Source organism: Catharus ustulatus, chromosome 24, assembly GCF_009819885.2.
Source record: "Catharus ustulatus isolate bCatUst1 chromosome 24, bCatUst1.pri.v2, whole genome shotgun sequence".
In the NCBI taxonomy this organism is placed as follows: Eukaryota; Metazoa; Chordata; class Aves; order Passeriformes; family Turdidae; genus Catharus; species Catharus ustulatus.
Genome location: NC_046244.1, coordinates 359273 through 379811, shown reverse-complemented (window position 1 = coordinate 379811; position 20539 = coordinate 359273). Strand labels below are relative to the sequence as shown.

Below are 20539 nucleotides of genomic sequence, written 5' to 3'. Positions count from 1 at the left end.
GGGATAGTGGAAGGTGTCCCTGCCCATGGCACGGGGTGGAATGGGATGAGATTAAAATCCTTTCTAACTTAAACCATCCTGGGATTCTACGAGGCAGATGAGAGGTGTGTCTAAAGCTAGACATAGTCCCAAGTAGACTCAGTATTTGTGCTGTAATCTTTTCTTTGCACACATACATGAAAAAATTGTAGTAGGTCTTCCTTTTTTTTCCTTTCCTTGCCAGAAAAAAAAATAATTAAAGGTTCTTTCTGTCCTTCTTGCACAAATACAATTCATACATCCCTCCTACATCGTGCCTTACAAACAGCCAACTGCTTCCAAGGTTAAATAATTAAAATATATAGTGTTAATCAGTACTTGAAGCTACATTATGCCTTCCCAAGTCTCCCTTCCTGCAGCTCTTACACCCAGATGCTCCCCCAAATTAGAAGACACCCATGAAGTTGAGCATCCCCACACAAAACCCCCTGAAGCCCAAAGGCACTGAGACACAAGACATGTTTGATGTTTCCAGCCAGATTTGCCCAGATTTAACTTAATTAGGTAAAAAGCACAGTAATGAACCAAAAATAATGAAATACTTTCTAGGAGGAAATATTCCTAGTGTTATTAACCCAATCAAAAACCTCCTAATCCTATTATGAACCAGAGGGTTCAGCTGCACTTCCAGCAGGTCTTGAACACAAAGGCCAAAAGAAGATTACAGTTCTGGGTTTATCAGCTATTAAATAACTCGCAGTTTCAAATCTCCACCTGCAGTCACATATTCCTGCAAGCCAGGAATCTCCAAAATGCATTGGAAATGTGTTGGGATGAAGCCTGACCTGGATGTACAGAAGGAAGCACAAGGAAAGAAGTGAGAAGAAAAAGAGTTAAAACACTTGACTGGTCAGGAAAAAAAATCCATTACTACACATTAATCTGGTTATTTAGGTAGGTTTATTGTTCACAAAACACTATCAGGAGTTAAGTTTAAATCTGCTTTATTCTCATTATCCAGTATGGATGGAAGATTCAAGAAACTGGAATCTGTTGCTTGGAGGAGAAGCACAAACAGGCAACATTTTCCCTCAGCTGGTCCACCACCACCATCTTCATTTATACAAGGAGAGTTTAATCTTTCATTGTGTCTGCATCAGAAATAAATACCTTGGACTGACAACCATATGAGTTAGGGATGCCAGGTGGTTTTAGCCAGCAGGGAATTGGCTATAACAGCACCTTATACAAAACAAGGAAATTCCTAGATAGAGAAGTTCTCTGGGGAAGAGCTCCCTGCAAAGCTTAGAGACCAGCTCAGATCAAGGGATCCACAACAATGCTCCTGAACACAAAAAATGATGGACAGGGGTTTCATCAGAATGAGACAATAAAACTGGAGCGTCCCGTGCCCCAGGGGCAGTGAAAGTTTATTACCTGATTTTATGCCAACTATTTCTTTCCAGAAAAGCACATGTGGACCCAAATAATGAGGAATCATGGACATGGAAGGGACCCACAAGGACCATCAAGTCCAAACCCTGGGCTTGCACAGACCCTGACAATCTCACCCTGTCCAAAGGCTCATGGAACTCTGGCAGCCTCAGGGCCATGCCCATTCCCTGGGCAGTGCCAGCATCCTCTGGGGGAAGAACCCCTGTCCTGATCTCCAAACTAAACCCCCCCCCAGCTGTTCCCTGGGTCCTGACCCTGGTCACCAGAATTTGGGGGAAGATGAGTTTATTATGTAGCAAGCAGATTCCAAAGGCAGCTGCCTTAAACATGAGGAGAGAACAAGGAGCAACACTCCTCAGGTCAAGTAACTGACCCCAGGGTACCAATGGCTGAGGTTACAATTAAATCACATCCCTCTTTCTGTTCCAATCCTTTAACAAACCTCCCTTTATTAAAAACATCTCAAATTGGCCTGCAGAAGATGGAAGCATTGAATAAACCATGGTTCTAACAGGATTATTCTAGCTCCTGTAGAAAGGATCCAAGACCATAAAAGAGGGGCTTGGGGATTGCCTAATAAACATGCCACAGATGGCAGGCAGACTTGCTTCCTGGCACACATTCCCAGACCCGAAGGTACTAAGGAATGTCTCCCTGCTAATTTAATGATGGTGACATTTTTGAGGACCAGAATGAGACCACAAAACTCTCTTCAGGCACAGAACCAGATGGTAACAAGTTTCAGCTGGTACAATCTGTTCTGGATTTAAATCAGCCACCTAAAAGTCAAGGTCTCTGTGCACCAAGATCCAGAGAATTCAACCCTCTTGCACTTTTGCTCATTTGGGTGTATCTCAACCTTTCTAGGAGCAGGTGAGGGATGTCCACAACTACAACAGCTCCAGAGGAAGGTCTCCATCAATGCTGTGGGATCATCTGCTCCCCAGGCACTCCAGCATTCCAGCCCATTCCAAGAAGCAGCCGTGGGCAGGCAGCACCAATCTGCTCAGTGCACAGCGTGCTCTTAATGAGAGCTGAAGCTATCTCTGGTTACAGAGGAAATTCCTGGCAATTTGTTCCAAGTGTGGTTGCTTGATGCTTTCAAACTGTGGGCCTGGACTAAGAGAATCCCTCAGCATCCCACCAGAGCGTGCAGTTCTAAAGCTGAGGCAGAGAAAGCCAAGAGTCTTTACCAAAGCATTCACCCTCATATGCCAGAGCCCACTGCACTTGTTCCTTGGCATCCTCCAAAATACTCCCAGGTCATGAGGGGGATGAAACTCTTCTCCTGGTGCCCTAAGCTCTGCACACTGCCTCTGCAGGAGCCCTCTCCCCCTCTGTTCACTCCATGGACAGAGGGAAGTTCTTTCCTGCTGCTCCCACCCCAGTTGCTCTGGAAGTGCTCTGCTTTCCCGTTATCCCATCCTACCATGGCTGCCCCATTCATCAGTGTAAGGCACACTGGAATGGGGCAGATTTACAGTGTTTCAACTGCTCTCTGTTAAGGGCTCTGGGAATGCTCTCAGCCTGCTCTGGACTGTCAGTCCTGAGCTCTGGATAACCTGCTCTGGGAGCCACATCCAAACAGGAATTGCTCTGCTCCTTTTCCAATGGCTTGTCCTTTCCTCCACCCACTAAGAAAAGGAATTGTGTCAAACCAGTCCCTTAACCAGCCCATTCTGCAGCCTCAAGCCAGGAGAGGAGGCAGAGGGGCCGTGCCCCTCCTCTCCCTGTTGGAACAAGGGAAAAACATGCAAAATCCAACAGGAATATGAAATTTTATGTACTTGGGGCCACATCTGGCCATAACATCACGGCGGCAGCATGTGCTGCAGATTCCCCTGTGCCAGAGCTCAGCACATTCCCGAGAGCAGCATTATGATTTCAAGGCCCTGGAATTTGGGAAGCAGAGATGCTGCCTGCTGCTGCAAAGACAGGGTGTGGGACTGTTGCACATTTCTGCCAAGGTCTCCTCATTGTGCTGCACAAACTGACCCTGAAGGGCAGCAAAGAGCCAGAGGGTGTCTGTCAGGAAAGCCCTCAGAAGAGGTGGAACAGGGAGCTGTGCTCTCATTCTGGCTATGTCAGACAGAAATGGTGGAGGAGTAGGAGAAAGGGCCACCCAAACACAGCACCAGCTGTTTCTGTCTGCTTAGATAAAGTTAAAGGAAATCAAATACAGGTACGATGTTCACTGGCACCTGACTTTTCAGGTTAAATATCCCATATTCCCTGATCCCTGGTTCCCAAACTCTCCCTTTCAGACCACTTGGCACAATGCCATCATCTCATCACACACAAACTTACAGTGAATTGCTCCAGCTCCTAGAGCTCTGGTGAGGGATACTCACTTACTAGAATTCAAGATATTATCTCATCTCCCATCCCCAGACGTGCTGCGACAGGCAGCTCTGGAGCAGCCAGGAGAGTGAGGTGTCACTGGTGGAATCAAAGCATTTGTTAACCCTTGTTCTCCTTTGGAGCATGGCCTCTGCCCAAGGGGGAGGGTGAAGGGTCTGGAGGGGCCACACAAGGAGCATCTGAGGGCACTTGGTGTGTTCAGCCTGGAGAAGAGGAGCCAGAGGGGAGCCTTTGTTGGGGGCTGCAGCTCTGATCTCTGCTCTGTCAGCAGGACAGGACTGAGGGAACGGCTGGAGCTGTGCCAGAGGAGGTTTGGGTTGGAGATCAGGAAAGGTTCTTTCCTCAGAGGATGCTGGCACTGCCCAGGCTGCCCAGGGAATGGGCACAGCCCCAAGGCTGCCAGAGCTTCAGGAGCCTTTGGACAGGGTGGGATTGTTGGGGTGTGTGTGCAGGACCACGGGCAGGACTCTGATCCCTGTGGGTCCATTCCAGCTGAGGACATTGCTCGGTTCTGTGAGATCCCCACTGCAAGAAATTATTGAGCCTGAGGAGATGCTGGGATCCCACCTAGGTAACAGCACGGAGAGACTCTGCTGAGCCCAGACTGAGCGCTCAGAGCAGCCTACCCACATGAGCAGTGACACACATTCTATCTCTTCCCAAACTCCATTTAGAACCAAATGACATCCAAAGCCTAAAGCATCCACCAGTATTTTCACTCACTACTGCCTCAAGAGCAGTCCCTACCTCAGAAAGACTCACTTTGATAAGTATTTATTAACTCAGGGGTCTGATGGAGAAATCAATGACCCTTAATCAGACTCTAATTCAAAGTGGTCTTGTCCTTATCTTTTATGCACAACACCCCCTCGCTACGATAGGCATGACTGGAAAAAGGCAAAGACAACCTTTGTTCAGTGTTCAATCATCAATGCAGCATGGGTGGGTAAAATACAGTTATTTATGATTGATTGCTGTTAAAGGAATTAGTAATAATACATTCATCTGAATCCCATGTCAGGCTAGGTCCCTTTAGCTCTAAAGGGAAACAGCAAGATTTAAAGTGCCCTAGAATCAGACAAAATTACTCAAAAATTACTCTCTCATCACTTTCTAAAAGAAAGTAAACAAATGAAACCATGATGGAAATTCACAAACTACAAGATGTGTGGAAAGAGGAAACTTCCACTCACCTTGTTTTAACACAAGCACCAGAGCGTTCCTTGAAGCCCAGGGGAGACAAATCACAGATGCAATGAACAGGTTAAACTTTCATCCAAATCCCCATTTAGCTTGGGAATTTCTTACCATAACATAACACAGAAACTCAATTCCTGACAGGGGTCCAAGTAAGATACACAGAAAAATATTCAGAATTTAAATTTACCCAAATCTCTTGTAGTTTGGGGGTACAGAAAACTGTCCCTGGGGACAGGTTATTCTATAAGGCTTTGATTCCCTTTCAAGCCTTACTGGTGTCCCAAGTGCAGGCACCTGCATTTTCTTTGCAGAATGATTTGGGTTGGATCAGCTTGCTCCAACCCTTCCCTGGCCACAGGCAGGGATAGCTTCCACCAGACCAGGCTGCTCCAAGCCCTGTCTAACCTTCACCCAAAGGAGAGGGTTCCAAGGGGAGTCCCAACACCAGCTGGGAACAGGAGTCACTGCTTATGCTGCTTCACTGCTCAATTCCACCTTGGTAGGAATCACCTGGGGAAAAGCTCTGCAGCCCCCAAAGGCCACAATGACTGAAGCTTCACCTGCCTCCTACCCTGAGCCTTGCTGTCCCACAACACACAAGGGCTGGCTCCACACAGTGGGAGCACGGCCACTCTCCGGAGCCCCCGAGGACCCTCAGCTGCCACAGAGGCTCTGGGGTTACTCCAGCCGCACGGCAGGGACACAAGCTGACCCTCACTTCCAGGAGCCAGGGGAACAGGAAAGCAGCATTATCCAGCTGGCTGGAGATTTGGCACAGAGCCCACTCTCTATGGATGCACTGACTCAATGGGAGAATATTAATGGAAGAAAATAAATCCCTTGATTACAATGGATTTAAAGAGGCTTCCCAGAATGTTCTCTTCTTCCCCTGTCCTCTGCCACATGAGTAGCTTCCTTGTGTAGATGAGGCTTACCAGGAAGGAATGTCTTGATCCATGACAAAAGCCAGACAGCACCTGAGGGTTTGCTCTAAAACCCTGCTGTGTCCTTCTCCCTTTCCCCTGAGCCTCAGTCCCCAACCCACAGCCTTCACTCCCAACAACCCTGCAGCATGAGTGCAAGAACAGCTCCAACACCATTAATGCCTGCCAGAGACACTTCAGCCTCTAATTTCCCATCCATGGAAGATGAGCATCTGCACAGTCCCAAACACAACTACAACTTTCACTTTCCCCATCATGTTTTATCTAAAATGTTCATTCAGGTGAAGTGTTCCTTCCATGACCTGTTTTCAGGCGTCTCCTGGTCTGGAAGGTCAGCTGCAGTTTAATGTTTCAGAGGCTGGCAGGAGGCTTGGATCCACTTAAGGCTCTCCCCATCACCTCCCCCTTCCCAACCCACACTCAGCCTCTCATCCTGCTCCCCCCTTCCTCAGAACAAACCCACTTTCCTTAACAGCTGACCTGCTCAAGCCTTCCTGCTTGATCCACAAAAGTATAAATTCATCAAGAGCAGAGGGAACAACAGGCTTTCCTCTACGTCACACCTCTTTCCTTACACATCTGTTTTGGGTTGCCATACAGGATGTGACTAAAAGTATCTATTCTATTACTATCTTTGAAACCAGGTGGGGCAGTGATCCTTATCTCCGTGGGAGATATTATGCTGATAGGCCATCTGTTAAAACCAGGTGGGGCAGTGTTCTTTATATTTCCACAACTCATCCTTCCTCCAGGGAGGTATCTTCTGCTAATGGCACATTGAGTCCCACCGTGTGACTGATAAAATCACTTCATCGCATTGGGAGATGCTCCAGCCAGAGGGAGAAGCCAAACATTTCCTAACAAGATAAAAACTGAGATCTGGGACACCCTTTTTTCCACTGGATCCCAAAAGAAAACCGGACATTTCCACATCATCACTGGACCTTTGGAGGAAAACTGCACCTTCTACAGGAGCACTGCTCCAACTGAGCCACATCTGTCACTGCAGGAGGATGCAGCCACCATTGAATGGGACTGCTACCAACACCCTGACTGACAGGATGTCAGGTTGTACTCTGACTCTGTCAGTGTTCTGGGTTTGTTCTTTGTAGCACTGTATTTCTATTTTAATTTTCATAGTAAAAAACTGTTATTCCTATTTGCATATCTTTGCCTAAAAATCCCTTAATTTCAAAATTTTCATAATTTAGAGGGAGGGAGTTTACATTCTCCATTTCAAAGAAAAGCTCCTGCCTTTCTTAACAGACACCTGTCCTCCAAACCAAAACAACGTCCCACTTTTCCCATCCCAGTATCTTTTATCTCCCTTTTTTCTCACCCCACTACCTGCCTCTTCTGTCCCCTCCTTTTTCAGATGAGCTTCTCCGCTCTCAAGTCAGCCCTGCAGAATATTTATCTAACAGGGACTACAAAGAGACCGATTCATTCCACATATCTCCCTAAACTCTATCCATTCTTGTTATAACCCCCATGTATCCCCTGTTCTGGACTTTTCTGTAACCAGACCTTTGTCTCATCTCTTTTATGAGAAATCATTTGTGCAACTTGTTTTCCTGACCCATTTCTCAGAATTACAGAACTGCACCATCTTTTACAAAACTCCTCTTGGAAAATCCCTGAGAGAGGACACAGGGCACTTGTAGGGTGTTTTAACCTGGAAGTGAGGCCATGCCTCAAACTGCCTGATCCAACAGCAAAACACATTCCTCATCATCCATGATTATTTTTCAAGTTGCTTTTAGTTTGTGTTACAGACTCCACACAGAACTAATGTCTAATAAACTTGTATTTAATTTATAAATACCAATTTATGGTATTGGTGTGTTAATGAAGTGCTGCCAATAGGTCACTGCAAGATTCAAGCCACACCCTTAATTCACTTTATTTCTGCATTGGTCACAGACAGCACAACTCAGTTACTTGTTGAGCAGAGAAGCTGAGAATGGGATAGGAGGAAAAGAGGGAGGCTGGGAATCCTCTGCTCCAACGCCAGGTCTTACCTGTGAGAGCCCAGGGGACGATGCATGTCCCGGTGGCGTTGCAGCAAGATTTGGGTGTCCCTTATTTATTTCATGTGCAGTGTAAGGGGATGGGGCAGGAGGACCCGGTTGTCTTGCTACTTGTGTTACCTGTGTGGAGATAAACTGTTAGTAAAACATTACATTAGTAATCAGTCTGCAGAGACTCCATTGTACTTATCTAGAGAGATAAAATAATATATATTTATCTAAGGGAAACACTGCACAAGTTATTTAACTATTTATGTGATTCAGGAAAATGTGGAAGGATCAAAAAATCAAAGTACCACCTGGAGTCCCACCAGCACCACCTGTGTGGGATCCCTTTGCTTTCAGGCCTGGGACCTTCTGATCCCTCCATGAGAAGCCACATCAAAAAATATTGGGATTTTGAAACGGCATACAGATTACCAGCAACAAAGTAAGGGGGAAATTTGCATATTTCCCTCCAAAAAGGAAAAATAAAGGACGCAGAGAGGCCATGGTATCTGCAAGGCTTGGCACAAGCAAAGAATGAAATAGCAAAGCAATTCTTGTATATGTTTATCTCCTTTCTCAACTTCTATTAAAAATACTCAGCAAAACACATCAAGCAAAATATTAGAAAAATGTTTTTATGGCACACAAATATTTGCTCCACTTTACTATCTCCATGATGGTACTGTTTTAAATATATTTTAGAGAGTGGCTCTACTAAAAAAAAAGGGGCAATCACAGGAAGAAAGAGTCACACAACTATTGGGTGACACCTCCGGCTGTTCAACACAATTAAATTTTGGCAGATTGGTTTAAAACTCATACTACTGAAATTCAGTGTTTGGTTCTCACTGACCTTTTCTCACTTACTTTTTTGCTGAAAAGCATCACTTAATCATGGATTGGTTTGGGTTGGAATAGACCTTAAATCCATCCACTGCCACCCCCTGCCATGGGCAGGGACACCTTTCATTGTCCCAGACTGCTCCAAGCCCTGTCCAACCTGGTCCTGGACACTGCCAGGGATCCAGGGGCAGCCCCAGTTGCTCTGGGCACCCTGTGCCAGGGCCTCACCACCCTCGCAGGAAGGAATTCCTTCCCAATATCCCATCTAATATCCTCAGTCTGAGCTAAAGACACCTGAAGCCTACAGAGGTCACTGGCACTACACAGGCCAAAGTACGCATAAATGTCCTTAGCAGGGTAAAGAAGGCAGAGGGAAATTCCTTGCTCCTTTAATGGAGTACTAGCTCCAAGCTCCAAGAGAGCAGAAGTCACAGAGTTCACCACTTAAATGCTTTTTCCAAGTCACTTTATTGCACTCGGAGGGTCCATTCCTGTCGTTACAGCTCCCAAACCACCACAGCAGCTGCACCAGCACAGAAATCCCAAAAAATCACAATGTGCAACAGCTCCAGGCTTGGGAATGGGCCAGGAGCCTTCACTGTGGTAAGATTTACAACCCCCGAGTGCTCATCAGAGGAAAGGGTGGGTCAGTCACAGAACCTCATCCTCTGTCCCCAACTGGATCCTTCCCTTCGCCAGGGATGAATCATCTCTTTTTCAGGCTGATCTCTCTTGGCAGGTGTATGCACGCAGCCTCAGCTGAATCAGAGCCAGCCTTACAGAGAGCTCCACAAAACTTGCGACAGCCCATCCCTAAGAAAATTAAAGTGTCTCCATGACTCCTGTATCAACCCTGAGAGAGTTGCCATGTCAGTCGTGCAGCACTCGCTGCTTAGAAGTGACTACAGATTGTGATAGATATCAAATAATACAGTCAGGGAGGTGGAGGAAGCAAAGGCAACCCGAAATACAAGGAAATCATTCCTATCACCAGCCCCAGTGGCAGGTTGTGCCTATGCTCCTCACTATGATTCTCACTGAATGGTACTTCTTGGGGGAAAATAGAGATTATTTTGTGACAGCATTGGGACTTCAACCACTGCCAGTTTTCACCTCCCTACTCTCAGCAGTGCAAACATTGCTCCAGCTAAGGCTGGAGCCATCCAAAATCCTCTGATCCAACAGCAGCCAAGTCCACACTTGGGACTTCAACAAAGGGGACAGGGGCACTACCAATAACTCAGGTCAGTATGAGTATCCAGCAGTCCTCCTCCTCCCCAGAAATTATAACATGCAAATAGAATCATGGAATAGAATCCCTGAATCACTAAGGTTGGAAAGCCCTCCAATATTACCTAGTTCAACCATTAACCCAGCACTGCCAGGTCCACCCCTAAACCACGTTCCCAAAGTGTTGCATCCCCACACGTTCTGAACACTTCCAGGGATGGTGACTCCAGCACTGCCTTGGAGAAAATAACCTACATTGGAGGTTACTAAAAGACATCAAGAAACGCTCTTGTGATTGGATCTGACATCTGGAAGCTGAGCTGAGGAAAACTGCAGCTGCTTGAATTAGTCCCTGAGATACCCTCATGCAGTGCAGCAGACACATGACAGACAGAGGCCTGTCTACTAAATTTGTTTGAAAGCCTAATGAAGGTAGCAGAACAATTATAAAATTGTACCAGCTTGACAGTTTGGCAACAGCGTACTTGGAGAGTAACCCATAGGAGCCTGTCACTGATTTTCCAGGACCTCCTAAAGTTAGCCAAGTCTAGCTTAGTGCACCCAAACCAAGGACTGCTGTTTGTTCCAGCAGAAGTGAAAGTACATAGAGCCTTTCTCAGCAGCTACAGCAATCTTGGTGTTTCCACACCTTCCTCTTCCTACAACAAATTATTTACAAATAAACTGAATTATAAGATACTGATTTTCATGTAAACAGGTAGTAAAAGAAGACAAACTTACTGGATTTGTGTGTTTTCCCAGTAATTTTTAACAAAGGTAAAGGCAGAGACTGTCTAAGCTCATCTCTCCAGAGGTACCTGCCCCTGTAGAGCCCAGGGTGTGGTTTGCTGTTTCTTAAATGGTCTGAGATGACTACAGAAGCAAATATCCTCCTTAAATCTATAGGCTAAATTGTTCTCCTAAAAATGGATGTACAAAATTACATATTAATTTGCTGGGGCATCACTTTCTATTTGCCCTGAGTAGCAAGAGCTAATTTTACCTTTCCAGAAGCCTTAATCCTGTATTTTAAAGGAAGCAGGTAATGAAATACGAAATAAAAACTCAGTCTGGAATTCTTGCTTTTCTTTCTGAGATCTTTTACACCTTTTGCATTTAGCATCTTCTACAAATTTGGGATTTCACTTTACCCCATCCCAGTCCCTCGTTTCAGGTACTTCAGAAAATGTGGCTGCCCCATCCCTGGAAGTGTCCAAGGCCAGGTTGGATGCAGCTTGGAGCAACCTGGGATAGTGGAAGGTATCCCTGCCCATGGTAGGGAGTGGCACTGAATGGGCTTTAAGGACCCTTCCAACCCAAACCATTCCATTATTCTAGGCTGGAACAGGATGAGGAACTGAGCTTCCCTTCTGCACATTCCACAGCCTCTGCAGCAGCTGGGCAAGGACTGCATCGGCCTCCTGACCCAGATCCTTCCTTTAAGCACAGGGTGCTGGAGCAGCTAATCCTCCCTAATCCCTTTTCAACAGGATTCTCTTCACTGCAGGAAGATCCCTTTAAAGGACATGAAGGTGAATCACAGAACCTCTGCTGGGTGGCAAACACTCAGGGGGACAAATGGGTGCCCTGGGACAGGAAACAACCCAACTCCTCAAAAGTGAATGATGGAGTCAACCCTTAGTCCTTGAAAATCTGGGACAAGGGGGTTCTTCAGCACTTCACTTCCCCATTACCTTCTTTGCCCCCAGCTGGTGTGAGCTGGGCACCCTGACAGGAACTGGTACCTGCTCCAAAGGCACATGGGGGGACAGCAATTAACAAGTGGCTTCAAGCAGCATTGGATCCAGTCCCGCACAGGGAGCCTGCTCCAGGCTGCACCTGACCAAGTGACTTCTGCCCACACAAACACACCTTGTTAACACTCACTCCTCATCACTTCTCATCCAGAAGTCATTCACAGAAACACAGAATGGTTTGGGTTGGAAGGGACCTTTAACTCATCCCACTCCATTGGCAGGAGTACTTTCTACTGGACCAGGTTGTTCAGGGTGTCAGTGTTGCTCCTCAGCCCATGAAAGTTTATCCCAGAGCAGTTTTGGTCCAAGCTTCAGCACTGCCAATCACAACATGCTACTAAAGCAGTTACAAGCCTCCACCATAACCTGCCAAAAACAGTTATTTGTGCAAAAACTGGATATCCATGAACACTGTTACTGTTCTTATCCAATTCCAGAGTTGTGCCTCATGCTGAATTTGAAGAGCACATCTGCTTCTGCTCATTAATCTCATTTTCCATAGATTCAGCCCCATTCCCCTGGGTACAGGACAGGGGTGGCTGGTGGGATTTACTTTGTGTGCAGTTCTCATCCTCTTAGAGGTCTACATCTTTCAAAAAAACTCCAAACCAAAAAACTCTCTTGAATATATTTCTTTGAAATAATTTACAACAGAAACAGAATTTCATTCTTATGCCCTTTCTGAATTCAGCAGGTTTGGGATCTTTCAGAGGCCACACAAGTAATCACCCTTATTTCCTGCAGTGTAGAGGATTAGGAAACATCAGGCAAGAAGCTGTTCACAGGACAAACCCCCAAATCTTTATGTCCTAAAGTAGCTCTGCAATAGAGCATTCTCTATAATCGATGAGGGAAAATGATTACAAGGTTAGATCACTGAAATAATTATTTCCAACTGTGGTTTGCTTTCAAATAATTTTACTGCTGGATTTATTTATTAAAAACCCAAACCAACAATCCACTCAGTATAAGATGTCACAATAAATAAAGATGACTTATGAAGAATTTAGGTGGGTTTGGTTTTAATACTAGTATGACTTCCTTGATAAAGAGGTTCTACCAAAGCCTTTTTGTGAATTTTGAGCATCTCCAAGTTCTCAGACAAACTTCATCCCACCTGGCCTCTTCCTCACCTCCTATCTCTGTAATACAGGAAAATTTGTTCCTCAGATTCAGTTTTACTATTGGGGCTCATAGTGAAAGCCATACGATTTTCCATTCCCATTGTAGCTGTGGGGAAAAAAAGATCTCTGGAATGTGCAACCAAGGTCCTGATAATGCATGTAGAAAGGCATGGAAAGGATAACTGAATTATTTTTCATCTTCATCTAACTAAAAATTGTGGGCTCATCCATGGGTTTTCCGTATCTCAAGTGATTTCTCCTCCCACCCTACCATGATGTACAGGGAAGCAGCTCAGAGTCACCACGCGGTAGTTATGGACCCCACACCAGCTACGCTCTGACAAAACACACATCTCTGGAAATGATGATCCAGAATCCACATGAATCCCACAGAGGATGTGCAAGTGAATAAAACCCCAATGGGAAAAAGCAGCCCACTGCTGAGGATGCACTGGAAGGTTGGACTTGAAGATCTTGGAGGCCTTTTTCAACCTTCACAATTCTATGATCTCGTATTGCTCTCCCTCACCTTCAAGTAGGGGATTTCTGTAAAATTTAGACAAATTGTATCAAATTAATCAAATAAAAAATGACTGTTTAATGCAAACCAGGCGCCTTATACACATGGTGCTGTTCATTGTGTAACAAACACTGAGACCTTGCATGAATGAATTTGTCAGGGCCCTCCCATCATGTGCTTTTTCCATCCCAATTCATTTTTCCCTGGACTCCCTCTGAATCTGAAATCTGCCTGGGGCTTCAATTGGAAGCCTGAAAGGAACCCAGATGAGAAATTTCTCTCCCTACAACATGACATTTTCTCTCAAACTTGTGCATTCTCAAATCCTGAGCTGAGATATTCCCAGCCCTGTCTTCTATTCCTGTAACATAGCAAGGAGTGATATTTTTCCACACTGAAAAGCTGTTTTAGGTCATTCTTCACAGTTACTTTTCTATTTTACATTAATTTAAATTTTTACAGTCATATTTTCTCCACATGCATCTGCATTATATCTTGGGAAAAAAGAATTGAAAAAAATAACCTGCTTTAAAAGACTTCGGATATTTTTAAAGTGTTTTTTAAGTGTTGTATGGGGTATATAAAAGATAATATAAACTGAATTATTTATTATAACTGTTTGCACATTTATGTTCACAGAACAGTTTGGGTTGGAAGGGACCTTAAAAGCTCATCTTGTTCCATGGGCAGGGACACCTTCCACTATCCCAGGTTGCTCCAAGCCCCATCCCACCTGGTCTTGGACACTGCCAGGGCTGGGGCAGCCACAGCTGCTCTGGGCACCCTGTGCCAGGGCCTCCCTACCCTCAGAGGGAGGAATTTCTTCTGAATTTGTTCCTTTGGTTTTGCTTTTCTGCACACAAACATTTCTATATTAGATATTAGGTTTGTTGATTCACTGCTGTCAACGCCACAAACCTCAAAATCTTCACCCCTTGTCAGAACTGTAACCCAACCATTCCAACTCACCTGGATGGGAATCCATGGCTCCCAGGCCACCAGAGTACCCATGGTGACACCTGAGTCATTCTGCCACTACAGCCACCTGTGCTGCTGCATTTCCAGGAAAAAGGGGCACTTGGCAGCACTTTTACCCTAAATCTTGCCCAGAGCTCAGCTTAGCAACCCTGACCGCCGCAGGAGAGGAGGCATCACAAAACTCCTCTACAGCCCAAAAAAGGGAAGAGATAAATAGCATCATCATCACTGAATCATCATGGAACGGTTTGGGTTAGAAGGGACTTTAATCCTCCTCATCCCATTCCACCCCTTCCATGGGCAGGGAAACCTTCAACTGTCCCAGGCTGCTACAAACGCATCTCAACCTGGCCTTGGACACTGCCAGGGATCCAGAGGCAGCCACAGCTGCTCTGGGCAAGAGATGCTCCAGGTGCCCCCAGGGAACCAGAGCCAAGAAACCCATCCCCAGCCACTCCTGAAAACAGAGGAGAAAACCTTGCACAGCAGCTTATGTTTTTCTATAAGCAGCTTATGTTCCTGCATAAAACGTAGAGAATTTATCTCATCTACAGCTTTTCTTCCTGTTTTTCAAAAAATTAAAAGAGCAGTTTAAAAGCGGGGTTTTTTTGGCATTAAAAATATTTGCACTATCCCAACCAGAAAAGTAAAATATTACTTTCCCAGGCCTCTACTGATTTTGCAAAGCTTATAAATAACCCTGAGTTTCCAGCTATTGCCACTGGGAAAAAAGAAGTGAATAAAAGGAAAACACTATCATGTTCACAAATAAACATCACTGTTTCTAAGCTAAATTTCTACAATAATCAATATTATACATTAGCAACCATCTAGGACAGCGAACCAAAGCACCTATCCCAAATATTCTATTTACTATCAAAATATTTCTTCCTCTGTGCATTGGAATGTTTCATGTGAAAACAAATCTTTCTGGATTATTTTTCTCATAAGAAGGTATTAGAAATGTGAAGCCAATAGTACACAAAAAATCGGTCTGTGAGATGCAGAAGAAAGAGATGGAACCGCCCAAGAGAAAATATGGCCAAAACACTGTCATTCCAGTGACACTGTGGGGAAAACCACTCTCCAATATGCTAAACAAAACTAGAGACACTTAAAAACCGCAATGGACCCACAAGTCCTCCAAAAATTTCTTCCTTTCTTGTTCCCATGCAACAAAAAAAGGTTCTTCATAAAACCATAGAACTGTTAATGTTGGAAAACACCTGCAAGATCAAGCCCAATGTTCCACCAATATCCCAATGCCCACCCAACCCCATCCCCAGGTGCCACATCCACACATCTTTTGAGCACTTCCAGGGATGTGACTCCACCACTGCCCGGGCAGTCTGTGCCAATGTCCGAGCACACTTTCAGTGAGGAGATTTTCCCAATATCCAATGTGAACTTCCCTAGGCACAACTTAAGGCTGCGTCCCCTTGTCCTGTCCTTGTTTTCTGGGAGCAGAGCCTGACCTCCAGCTGGCTGCACCCTCCTGTCAGGGTGTTGTGGAGAACCAGAAGGGTCCCCTCCTTTTTCTACTCACATACAGCCAAGATAATCTTTTTCAGTACCCTTTATTTCAGGGGGCAAAAAGAAGTTGCATTTTCTGCAGTGTATCATTTCGAAGTGCAGTTTCTGGTTTTGCACAGCCTCTGATCCCCTGGCACTGCCCTAGCCCCAGCGGATACTCACAGTGCTGTACACAGCCGAGACGGTAGGAGTGAAGATCCGATCCTCCAGGGGCTGCTGGACAGGACCTCGGGGGATTCTGCAACACAGCGAGTCAAGGAAAGCAGCGTGGAAGGCAAGGCCGTGCTAGGGACACCCCAGGGACAGCCCACCCTGGGCCCAGCAGCTCGGATCCCTGAGGATCTCCCACAGCTCCAGAGGCAGCTGCTCCCACAGTAGGAAAGAGGAAACCAACACAAACCCCTTGCCAAATAATCCACAAAACCTTGGGCTTGTCGAGAGCGTCCCCCGCCTCTGCTTTTAGTTGAAAGAGACAAACCCCAGAACCCACAGGCCCTCGGCATTCAGCAGACAAACCCTGTGGATCAGCAGGGCCCTGCTGGACAATGGCATCTCCTGTTCTGCTAACCACGCAGGAATCCTGCTGGAATTGTTTCCTTGTTTGCCTCTCTTCACCCACTGACTCCTTTCCTCATCCGCCCACCAAAAGAAAGGGCTGTCAGAGGGATGGGAGCTTTTGAGGAGCTGCTGCAGGGTGACTTAAAGGCAAATTGCAAGAGTTTTCTTAATTGTAAAGGCATTGTGGAAACCTAGAGTGGGGGGGAAGGGGAAAAAAAACTATGCACAAAAAACCCCCACAACAGAATATGGTTTATTTGTGGAATAAAACAGGGGGATGCAGGAATCCATAAGAATAAAAAAGCCTGACTTGGGTAACACTTTGTGGCCTCACACAGATCTAGACAATACCCAATGCTCACTGTTACGGAAAAGGCACTTGCTGAAAAATTTCTCTAAATTCCATAATTGGATTTCACCTTTTTGCTGTTTATATTGTACACACCAAAATTTAATGGGAAATGAAAACAGCTGGATTGACTGAGGTTCTTGCATACATGGAAGGACATAAACCTCATGTGTTAACATGGTGGGATACTTGAAAAGAAAATAGTCATTAAAATACTTCTTAGTTTTATTCTAACAAAAACACATTACTAAATTAAATTCTGAGCTCAGATTAGTTTGAGTCAAAATTTCTTTGCACCCAAAGTTTGATCCTCAGATTAATGCTGCTGCCCAAAGCTTTGCAGGGACCAACATCAGAGTGACAGGACAGACCCAGTGCTGACACAACTCAACAGCCACCCCAAGCTGCGCAATCCAACTATTCCCCTTAAAATGGGCCAAATGTTAAGGCTGAACTAAGGACTGCTCAGACACAACCTCCTCTGCTCCTGTTGACTGTTCACAGAACGTCCCAGCTGGATCAGCTCCTCCCACAGCAGTGCTGAGACAAATTTACAGCATCAGAAACACACAGAGTTAAATTTACAATCTCGCTCTGCTCTGGCTCTGAACTCATCACTAAAAAGCTCCTTGTTACCAAACAGACTCAGAAATTGCTCTAAAACATCTCAGTTTTGTTATATATTCAATGTTTGAGCCCCAGACACAATAAAAAGCTGCTTGATGGGATTATGCTGGGAAGAGCCCAGCCCTGACCTTTGCAACACCTTTGCAGGAAGGCCCTGGCCTGTCACCCTAGCAGGTGACAGGGGACAGCCCAGAGCTAGCTCCACAGCAGGAGTGCCAGGAACGGGACCCAGACCCGCTGCTGTGCAAGCTGATGCTCATTCACCCTATGTCTCTTTTTGCCTTTTTTTAACGATAGCGAGAATTTGTTTAGAGGCTCTAAGGCTCATTTTCCAGCTCAGGTCCAAGCAGTGTCATTTGATAAACAGAGAGTTTTTTAACAACCAAATGGGATTTAAAACCCTGATCCAGCCAAACAACAGTAAGATTTGTCAAAAACCAACACAGTAACTCCCAGCCTTCATCCCAAGGATCTTGCATTCACCCTCAAGTTTTGGAAAACAACAACAAAAAGGCCAAAATCTGAGAGAGAAGGAGTAAAAACAGTGGAAAACTGAAAGAAAACTCGAATTTCCTGCTGTAGCACCGTTCCCTCTCTCCCAGAACATCCCTATGGCAGGGATGACAGCCTGAGGCCCGGGATGGAGCTGTCCCCCTTGTGTTACAGCTGAGATTTCCCTTCTCCAGGCACTCCTGGCAATTCATTGAAGCAATTGCTGCTTCAAAAGGCATCATTCCTGAGTTTGGAAAAACTGTTTCATCCTTGACAAGGTTGGGATTTATATTCTTATTTCAGAACTTATATAAGTCAGGAGGAAATAATCTCCTTTGAGCAGAGCAACTGCTCTTTTTGCACCCAGGAAGAGCTGCCTGAAGGAAGGAGCAGCTTAGATGGATTTGCAGAGTTTGGAGTCACTGTTTAAGATCTCTCCTAGAAAGGGATGATTCTTGACAGATCCAGAAGAAACCTTTTAAGTCCTTTTTGCCAAAGGATTTGACCTGGACACAAGACTGATAGGAACAAAATGCCTTAAATTCCAGTAAGCCTTAATGAAATAATGGTTGGAGAAAGTGATTATTTCCAGTATCCAACTTGTGGCATCCACAGACTGACTCTCTGCAAGAAGATGAGCAAATGGAAAGGCTCCAGCTTCCCTGAGAGGAGTTGGGCAAGTGGAAAAGCTCCTGATTCTCACCAAGCTTCTTGGAGCTTGTTCCTGCTCCCCAGTGGAAATCACCACCTTCCCTCTCCCTCCACCTGCCAAAGGAGCCTGTCCTGGGATAGCAGCTGCTGTTACTGTGGGAGAAGCAAGCCAGGGTGACAGCAAAGTTCATCATGACTCATGTTGATGAGGCTCTTCTAGGAATGGGTTAAGTGACAGAATGGATACTCCACCAAGGGAGGTGAATGGGTCAGGGCAGGCAGGTGGAAAGCAGAACCTCATCCAGAAGCATCATCCCATCCACATGCACATCCACACCCACACCCACACCACCCCTAGGACACTCACTCATCTGCTCTCACACACAGATTTTGGTGCCACTGGGGCTGCACATCCCAGAAGGCAGCACAAGCCTTGGGATCGCTGCCCTCAGGCTGCCCCAGCATACCCAGGCAAGTGCAGGAGTTGAAGTCCAGCCAGCCCAGCCTCACTGCAGCACTGGATTCACCACAGCCAGGAACACCAGGACACCTTGAGTGATTCAGGCAACTCTTTCGTGTTACTGCCCTGCCATGCTGAGATCCAATTCAGGAGCATCCCGTGCCCTCCCTCTTTCTCTCCTTCCTCCTCCCCCACTATATCCTGCCACCCACATCACTGATTTGTGCAACCATGCTCCAAAATCATCCAGGAGGATGGGAGGGGAGAGGGGGGGTAGGAAAAGCAAAGATAACCCAAACCTCACACAGTTTTCAGAGCTCCTTCCACAAAGAGAGAAGACGAGGAGAGCAATGAAGCAGAAGAACAGGAGCAAGGAGTTAAATCCAAGAAGAACCTCTTAAAGCACCATCAAGGTTGGTAAAGGAGAACTGCAGCCTCTGCTTTGCTCATGTCAGGCTGAATGACTCCTTAGAGGTCTCCCTGCTCCATCAGCATCACGCCAGGATCCAGTAGAAGGACGGCAACTCTGGCATTCTCCTCATCACTGTTCAGGATCATTAACTCATGAAATACATATTTAAAATCTCACCTAAGTGAGATACTTCTGGCAGATTGATAAATACAGGCACAGATGCAGTGGGAGTTCCACCTAGTCCCCATCTGGCTGCAGCAGTGATTACAAGCTAGGGAATTTCAGGAGCTATTACAGACCCAGCTGGAGAAGGAACGCCGGCTGGAAATCAAATAGAATTTTTCTGGAAACCAAAAATCTCCCTAAAAGAGGAGGATCTCTTAATTAGGCAGCCATGGCCACATTCTGAGGAGTGGGGAATATCTGACTGCTCTGTAAAGCGATTAAAGAAAAAAAATTCAGCCTGGAGCTTCTGGAGCAATCAGTGACACTGCCAAATGCTGAGTGAAATGACAGTCAGCAGGAATTCCTTGCAGAAATCTCCTCCTCGTATCACATTTCTCTGCTTGTTCCAATCATAGTACAGAACACCGATTCTGCGAGATTTCTGTGTGCTGTCACAGACCTGGAAACACATACCAAAATCAGCCCTTCCAGCAGGAATTTGTACAGGTTTCTCTGCTCCACCGAGATTGTAGGAAGACAGAAAGAACATTATTCCATTTTCTCTCAAAATGGATTCATTTTCCCTCGAATGAATTGATTCATTTTCCCATCTAAGCTTATTTCAGCAACTAGCAACCATTTTACTCCAAGCACCGCTGGCCTCTCCTCCTCTTCCAGCTCACAGCTCGGAGAAAGCACCTCTTCCCAGGAATAAAAACACCCACGGTACCCACGGGCACCTATGCAAACACCTTCCACAAAACCATTCCAGAACTCCTGATTTTCATCCCTGCCCAGAAACTGAGCCAGTCTCCCACCAGCTTCCCCAGGGTTATATAATCCCCACACGTGTCCCTGCTTGTACCGAAACTGTGCATTAAAA

General features: G+C 45.8%; 1 protein-coding gene across 26 annotated transcripts in view; it reads right to left on the bottom strand.

The window, feature by feature from the left end:
• Positions 1-20539, bottom strand: part of EIF4G3 (eukaryotic translation initiation factor 4 gamma 3) — a 143055-nt gene that overhangs the window by 85789 nt on the left and 36727 nt on the right. For 11 of the 26 annotated variants that reach the window (XM_033079774.2, XM_033079779.2, XM_033079780.1 and 8 more), the window contains exon 2: positions 7961-8089. The exons of 1 other annotated variant lie outside the window; for it this stretch is intronic. Coding sequence is in view for 6 of the 25 variants with exons in the window: in XM_033079768.2 (XP_032935659.1) it covers positions 16105-16180 (76 nt within the window). In the remaining 19 variants the exon portion in view is untranslated. Of the gene's footprint in view, positions 1-7960; positions 8105-16104; positions 19335-19378; positions 20328-20539 lie in introns of those variants that run through there. 14 more of the 26 variants (XM_033079768.2, XM_033079767.2, XM_033079769.2 and 11 more) reach the window with 6 other exon arrangements.